Source organism: Sinocyclocheilus rhinocerous, unplaced genomic scaffold (assembly GCF_001515625.1).
Source record: "Sinocyclocheilus rhinocerous isolate Xijiao unplaced genomic scaffold, SAMN03320098_v1.1 scaffold1967, whole genome shotgun sequence".
Classification (NCBI taxonomy): Eukaryota; Metazoa; Chordata; class Actinopteri; order Cypriniformes; family Cyprinidae; genus Sinocyclocheilus; species Sinocyclocheilus rhinocerous.
The window spans coordinates 13,459-22,137 of NW_015626474.1; the positions used below are offsets into that span (position 1 = coordinate 13,459).

Genomic DNA, 8,679 nt, shown 5'->3' on the forward strand with positions numbered 1-8,679 from the left:
TGTATATATATATATATATATATATATATACTTTTTTTTCATCTACTGATTGCAGCATTTTATGATTTATTTAGTTACAATTTACAGTTTTCCTCAATCACTTTGGAACATTTCTCAGAACACAGCTGAAATTCTCAAAAACTGTTGCTTCAACCTCCATATCATCTAGTCAAACCATAAAAGCAATTTCTTATTCTTTTGAACAAATTTTGATGGGTTCTCTCTTGAGTAGTCTTCCCCCCAAAAATAAAAAATTAGTTTGTTGCATAAGTCATTAAAAGCAAAATAGTTGAACTAGTTGTCATAATCTGTCATGCATATTTTCTGTATGTTTTTTTTAATGTCTTGAATTGATGAATTGCTCTCAGGTGAATCCTGATTGTAATTTGTTTACAGGCCAACAGTAAATGTGAATCTTGTACAATCTCATGCAATCATTATCCCACATACAGCTGTGTGTACTGTTGAAGTTGATATATGCCATACACTAAAAGTGCAGACATGTACATTTTCTATGACTGTCATCAAAACTGTAGCCATAGTTTACATCAGGGAATACTGAGAGAATACACTGTTGACAACATAAACATCTTGTTTGTGAGCAATTAATGACACAAGGATTTGTCATTCTGATGGCACTGATGTTCATTGATAAATTACTTTTGAGAGATGATCTAAGGATTTTGAGCAAGTGACAGGCTTTTGCAGGTAATCCATTGTTTGTGCTGTTTGTACGAACTGTTTTGAGAAATCCACTTGCTGATTTGCAAATGTTAAGGGTTATTCGGGAAATGTAATTTTGTAATATCCCTCCATGTGCTTACTGTATGTTCTTAATTTCAGTTATCGCCTGAACTTCGTAAGTGACAAGGTGGTATAACTAATCACTCAACTAAATGTTATCTTGTTTCTTTTGCATGTACTGTGTTTGCTATTTCATGCAGTAGAGTACATAATTTATTTTCAATTAAATTTTCTGTGTTTTTAAAGCTTCAAGGCATGTTTACAATCCAAAGAATCGTCCCTCTCTCTCTCTCTCTCTCTCTCTCTACTTTGTACTTGTTCAGCAGTTGTAGTGTTGATCACATACTAATATACTAATTCTTTTCTAAGTATTTTCTCTGTGAACTCAGGAGCTTATCTTGCCAATACTCAATGCAAAGGAGACCTAAGCCAAATGTTACAGTTGTATCAGTGTGGGTCATGATGGGCTTGTAGTTGGGATCCTTTACTAATGCTGACATAAGCCTAAACTGTGATTTAGAGACTCAGGTGCTGGTGTAGTAGCAGGGATCGATGGCCCGTGATTGGGAAGCAGCATGCAGCAGTCCCCACTGTGAGATCCTTATACAGATATTGGCATCAGAAAACAGGGCCAACAGTCTGGCATCTCCCAGTGCAGAACTGAGCGTTTTCTGTTTGTGTTGGTGGCAGTATTCCTTTGCTCTCCTCAGACCACAGTGCATAGTGTTTTCTGCATTAATTATTAATTTTGAATATTTACACTTAAAGTAACCAGGGCTGGCAAAGGGGATTGAGCCCGAGGAGTGAATTTCGAAGGGGAGGGAGAGACATTCAGATTAAAATTGATTCTATTTTTTTAGGTTAATCTACGAAAGTTATGCAAGTTTCAGACAAAAATGTAGTGGGATCGTCTGTGTGGCTGTGGTTGTGCAATGTTGACTTTTGTGAATGGCTGGAATACATGTAAGGGAAATGCATTTATTTTGTTTCTGTTCTTTTACATGCTAGCAAACCAAGAAGTTACTTAAGTTAATCGAGTCTTAGGGATGCAGAGAAATCTGCCTGTCTGAAAATGCTGCTATTGTACTACTAATAATAGAATAACAATAATGAGCTAATCTTATCTGGACGTTAAAAATGTATTATTGAATAGTGTGAAGTATTATTGAATAGATATTTATTTGTTATGCCGGTAAAAGCCATGTCCATCTCAGTCATGTCCACCAATATTGAAAAAAATCCCATAGACTTATTTGGAAGGAGAGACTTGAGTCATGCCTAATGACCAGAATATCATAGAAACTCTCTTGACTAAACAATGGCCTAAACCTTGGCAACCACATAAGAACTCTTTAAAAATACCTTCACAACCGCAAAGCACTGTCGTGGTGAGTTTTGCTCTGGTAAGAACCAGTTTAATCTAGTTTATTCTTAGAACTGTCAAACAAGCAGGTTTGGTAACCCACTTCATCAAAATCACTCATGTCGTGGTAAATCTGACTCAAATCTGCATATTAAATCATAGATGATCACTTCTCCACAGAGGATTACACTCCTGTTATCCACTGTACCTTTCCAGCTTATCTTCTGAACAGATGATCAGAGGCCTAACTAAAAGTGAAAATGTTTGCACACAGTTACTGTGTAATGAGTAAGGATTATAGCATCTGATAGCATTATATCAAATTCTCCTATGTGCAGCAAAATCTTCAGTGTGTAACCTAAGAACACATTTAGAGATTCTTATTTTCTAGTACTTATGAAGGAAATGAAAATCTTTGAAACCCGCCATGAATCAGCTAATTGTGTTATTCTTATCGAACCATTTTAAACCAAAGTAGTTTACCCAAAAGTAAAAGTTCTTTAATGATCGTTTTATTTTTAGAGCTTGACAGTACCCATCATCATTCAACCTCAGTGTTTGGGAAAGAGTGATATTCTTCTAAATTTATTTTGTGTGCCACTGAAGAAAGAGAGTAATACAGATTTAGAATGTTACTTAAAAACATATTTTGGGTGAATTGTTCCTTTAGAAGAATTTTGGAATCCAAAATATCAGCAACATCAAATGTAATACATGCATGTTGTAAAGCATTGTAATTAGATCAATGTGGTTAGACTACACTAGATAGTTTCTGTGTTTCTTTTTGTGTAAGCCTGCTAACAGAGGCTGTGTTTGTTTACTGGCATTCCTCCTATGATTGTGACTCAAGAATGAAGCCTGGTTAGGTATTTCTACAGAGACCTGGAAGCTACAACAAGACCACCTGTGTGTGTGTGTGTGTGTGTGTGTGTGTGTGTGTGTATTTTTTTGAAAATCTAAAATAGCAGAAAGTTTTGTGTGAGCGGTAAGGGGATAGAAAATATAGTTTGTACAGTATAAAAACCATTAAGTCTATGGGAAATCCTCATAAACCATGGAAATCCAACGTGTGTGTGTGTGTACCTGCTATTCCCTACTACATTATGGGGACCAGATGTCCCCACAAGGATAGTAATACCAGTAAATTTTGACCTTGTGGGGACTTTTGGTCCCTTTGAGGAAAACCGCTTATAAATCATACAGAACTGAATGATTGTTTCCAGGACTTATTTTCCTTCTTGTCATTTTCAGCTATATTATGACGTCTGTGTTTAACATAACGCGAAGTGCCTGCAACCCCTTTAGCTGTGACTTACAATACAGCATCCCTCGAGTACTTTAATGCATTTATAAAACGGTTACTACACAATACAAATATTAAAACCAAAAATGTATGTATTGGCACAGTATATCGCTACCTCTGCTGAATTATTGTATCACCCCGCCCCCATAGTGCATTAATGCTTCTTCAAAAATAGATTATATAAAATAACTAAAAATAAAATATTTAAATATTTGAAAAATATATCAGAGTTCAGTTCAGAATTCAGAGCAGCATATCAGCATATTTTACAGGACCATCACAAAAAAAATTCTAGAAATTCTGAGAATGAGACTACAGGAGATACTGTTTTAAGCAAAGAGGGGAGCTCCCAGACGGAGGGAAACCCCCCATGATGACGCTAATGTGATGAACAATCCAGACTTACAGGCTAATGATGTGTTTTCTGAAGCTATGGTTGGGTGCTGCATTGATCCGGGACGATGTGAAATGCATAGAAATTTTGCAGAAAAGACAAGAGACCGCAATTGAAAAATCATTGGAATGCAATGCAGTGCTGTGAAGAAAACAGAAGAGTTTTAAAGCGAGTTTTAAATTGCATGCGTACAGCTTATATGATCTGCCAAAACTACTTCTCATTTAAAATCCAGCCACGTGTAACGGGTTACATTACTTATAATTTAAATCTTCACTGTTATGGATCAATTAGGAGAATCAGAAGATTAGTATGTTCGGCTATGGAGGTAGAGAGTATTTGCTGAAGGATGACAGGAAACCACAATTTAGGTAAGTATATAGAATTGTTTATAAATTTTCCTTTAACTGCAGGCCTTTTCCCTTCTTAAAAGAAACACTTACAATACAATAAAATAAAATAAATAATTCAAAACAAATTACATCAATACACAAAAAGAAACAAAAAAACAAATCACTTCGATCGAATCACTGTCAGTTTCACTTGTCAATTACATTTACCACGTACTCAACAGTAGAATGACAACAGTTTCTTCAGATACAACATCACTTTGGTGATATCACACAAGTTCGATTTTCAAAGGTTCCCGAACTGATGTCAGTTCTTTCTAATTATCTCAGACAGTTCACAGTCCCGAATAGAAAAAAACAGAGTTTCTGTGTAAGAATAGTTTTACCTTGAGCAGGAAAAAACAAAACAAAATAAAAATAGAATCACGATACTCTCCTGATCCTGTATGATGAATTGTCTTCTTTCTTTTCCAGTGTCCGAATAGGTTGGCTCGCCATCAATGGAAATCAGTCTCCACTCAGGAGAAAAAAACCTGACCTGTTCAAAAGGCCAGAAATGCACGACTGCATTTAGTCAACAATAGCATCACATTATTTAAGTATCTCACATACCAGTAAATTAACATACAAAGTAACTATTTCAATGTTTTACAGTATTACATTGCTAATAAACACGTATCTCCTTTCAGGCACGTGTACATCACAGCGACATGCACGTGAAGCAGAATGACACCACGTGAGAACAACTAAACTCAGCACTACAAATTTGTACCATAACATCCAAAAATACAACATAAATCACACATATGACCATAACAAACGAAATAAAATTCTGTTTTTCTTACAAAATAAGTGTTGTTTTCTTATTTAACATTAAACGCAGCAAATATACATGAATTGAACTCACCACATCCAGATATTCACTCTCCAGCAATACAACGACGTAATTAACCCATCGATCCTCACAGAAGTAAAATGACAACTGAATCCACTCAATATCTTCCTCTCTCAACTGATTTGAAGAGTTTTAAACACTATTCTCAAAGTTTTACTCAATTATTTCTGCTTTCTCACTCATTTAATCTAGCGAATTTCTCTCCGTCCTCTTCCTTCTCAGGTCTCGCGCAATCTGCTGTGTCAGCAAGGGGTGGTCCCTAACAACAGAATTCCGATTGGCTAAACCAATAACTTATTTAAATATTACAAATTATTTTTTGTCACAATTTATTTTATTATAAAAGCATTTGCTAATACCATCAATCTTCAATTATTTACTTTTGTAAACCTCAATTTATATTAATATATATATATACTATAACCCTTACTTAGTCTGGGTTACACACGGCTGGTAGAACTGCAACAACATAACGGTGTAAACCTGGGAAACATGCTTCATTCTGACAAAGCTTGTCATAATATGCTCATGTTTATTGGAGAAAAAATGACAGCTCAGTTAGTGGACTTCATCAAAAAGTCATCTGACTTTTTTTTTTGCGAATGCAGTGATTAAGTAGATTTTTTTTTTTTTTACTGCAAAATAACTGCAAGAAATGGTTTCATAGTATATAGATATAAAGGTCCATTGTGCTTTGTGATCTGTTCATTAATAAAAACATTTCAAAACACCCCCCCTGATTTTTCCACATATCGCACCCTGGTCATTACAATGTAAATTGATGGACATACAATAGCTACCATACCTGAAACAGAAAACTAATAAATTCAGTAATATTCCCTCCGCACGCATCGCACACACGTCGACATATCTCCCATATGAGAAGAGTTTCTCAGAAAGCGGGAATGGCATGTTAAAGGTGAATGACACAACATAACACCTGCAGGGGTCACTCATAATTCATTGCATTAATAATTTTTGCTGAAATACATAATTCATGGGACAGTTCTGAAGCTATATTGATTGTTTATATTGCTAAGTGTGGTTGCTAAGGGTGTTGCGCAGTGATACACAGAACCGTTGGGTGAAGCGGTCATAGCCGTGCTTTATCGTGAATAAAACACAGCTGTTGACCAATCAGAATCGAGGACTGTAACTAACCACTTTGTAAAGTTATATACAGTACATCAACAAATATACATGGTGCAATGCTACACCAGTGCACAAAGCACGTTGTTCAACTGTGGAGTGGATGCTTTATGAACACAATGTATAATATCACACAAAAAAAGGGACTCGACTGTTTAGTGAATCTGCCCTTCGCACTACAAAATATTCTCTATAGCCAACTTCTGTCACGGTGCAATGTAAACCTTTGACTGTTTTGCATGTAACAAGCCTCTGTGATGGCTTTAAGAATCTCTTTCTTTTAATTCATGTATTGATATATACCATTGATAGAGATTGTTCGAAGCTATTTTCTGTCTTTTTTACAAAAATCCCTGATCTTTTGTTTCAGGTTTGAGGATGCCCCCGAGATGTTTCCCACAAGAGCCTTGGCCAATTAATCAAAGCACTTGTCAAAAGCAACGCAAAAGCCTATTTATCAGGCTTCAGTCATAACAGTACCCAGATATTTGGATGTATATGGATGAGCACTTCCTTATTTGTGCTGAAAAGTGCTAAACATATAATCAGCTGCTGATTGCTTCCCAATAAGATATGGGAAATGCAATGTGTAAAATACATTCAGCACAGGTTTTGTGGACATGTTTGCAGCAGTGCACCTGATTCTATAATTATTTTAGTAAAATGAGCACTCAAACTATGCAAATCCTACGTGGCTACAATTTATTATTATAGTGCATTCTCTGCTGTGTATGCTATATTCTGGCTTAATGTAGATATATTTTTGTTTATACATTATTGCAATAGGATTTGATTGCCAAAATGTCATTACAATAAATATATCAGCAGCACACTGATTAAGAAGTTGGGTTTACCTTTAAGATCATATATGCCATCATGAATACTTTGTTTTTCTTGCTGCACTGAATGTAATTCCCACTACTATTAAAAAAAAATGGATAATAAAAAAATAAGTAGATAAATTGTACAGACATTACTCAAAAAAATTGTCATATTTTGTGCAGTAAGGGAAAACAGATTTAGTAGAAGGTCCATTAATAAGATGAATGTTTCACTTTTGCTCAAGAGAACTAATAGGGCGTGTTTTCTTCTTTTAATAATTATTGCCCTAATTTTTCCTTTTGACTCTTCCACAGAGGCGAGAGTCAGCTTCCTTCTCCAAGAAGACCAACAACACTTTCAACATCGTGGGAACCACCTACAGCATGAGCGTAGCCAAAGATCCCGGACTGACAACCATCTCCAAGAGCGCCACATCCACGTCCACCCCATCCCAGCCGGTCCGAGAGGTCCGGCTGCCCAAAATGGATGGTGAATACGTGCCGGAGGGTGTAAGAAAGTCATACAATCGTGTGAGCAAAGTGGACAAGATCTCTCGTATCATCTTTCCAGTGCTTTTCTTCATCTTCAACCTGGCTTACTGGGCCACTTACGTCAACAGAAAGCCGACCATCAACCGGTCCAGCCCACAGAAATGAACATGAAAACCGAAAATAAATAAATAAACTGCCAGTCCAGTCTTAATCAGCAACATGATGCTACTGCTACTGTGTTCATTTTTTTTTTAACAACCATGTAGATGTATACAATTCTAGTTAGTAGTTTGTTGTTAGTTTTTTTTTTTTTTCAAATTTGTGTGTGCCATTTCATGTGTTGCATGCGGTAAAATGTGACAGTATTGCTGGTCTTGTACGGATGGTCATTATTCAACCACTTAAGGTTAACCCCCCCCCCTCCAATATAGCTTGGAATTGGCGAATTCCAAACGGAAGTGAGCATCCATATGCCCTACTAAGCATTTGGAACTCCCTTGACGAAGGGAATGACTGACCAAATGTTACCTTGACCACGCTGCGCATGCGTGCAGCATTCTGCACTCCTTCAGTTGTTGCAAATAGCTATTTATTATTATTATAATTAAACTTTTTCAAACTAAACTTGCTTACACTACCATCTTAAATCATATTTCCATCACTGACAAAAATTGTTTTGTATTACATTAATATAGACAAATTTAATTAGCCTATTCTACTTACGTTTGTGAAGTTGAAATCAACCCCAACTTTGCTTTAAAATGCATCACAAGATCTCCTAACCGAAGATCACAAACGGAAATCACTTCCGTGTACGGACTTCTGGAAGGGCCCTTCGTGAAGGGATTCAGTTGTTCACTTTTGTTTGGAACGTCCTTACAAATGGCGGTTTGGAATTCGCCCTGTGTATCATCAGGAGAAAATCTTCAGTCCCCATTGGCTGTCAGTCACCATGGCGAGAACCTGTAGCCTTTCAGCAGCCAATAGCACTGTCCGTAGGCGCATCATTACTAACTGTCTGTTTTTTGACACTTTGCAAACCCAGAGTATTATATCATTATATCAGTTGTATCATCTAGAGTTGAATTCACATTCAGTGACTACTATTGTTTAAACAGCCTGAGCAGGCTCCAAGAAAAAGAAACTGTGTGCCTTTTTAATCACTCGC

General features: G+C 36.4%; 1 protein-coding gene across 1 annotated transcript in view; it reads left to right on the plus strand.

The window, feature by feature from the left end:
- LOC107716037 (gamma-aminobutyric acid receptor subunit alpha-3-like) overlaps window positions 1–7,751 on the plus strand; it is a 17,216-nt gene extending 9,465 nt beyond the window's left edge. Inside the window, exon 3 of the mRNA XM_016522359.1 lies at window positions 7,335–7,751. Coding sequence (XP_016377845.1) covers window positions 7,335–7,676 — 342 coding nt within the window. The 3' untranslated portion in view covers window positions 7,677–7,751. The remainder of the gene's footprint in view (window positions 1–7,334) is intronic.
- The last annotated feature ends 928 nt before the right edge of the window (window positions 7,752–8,679 follow it).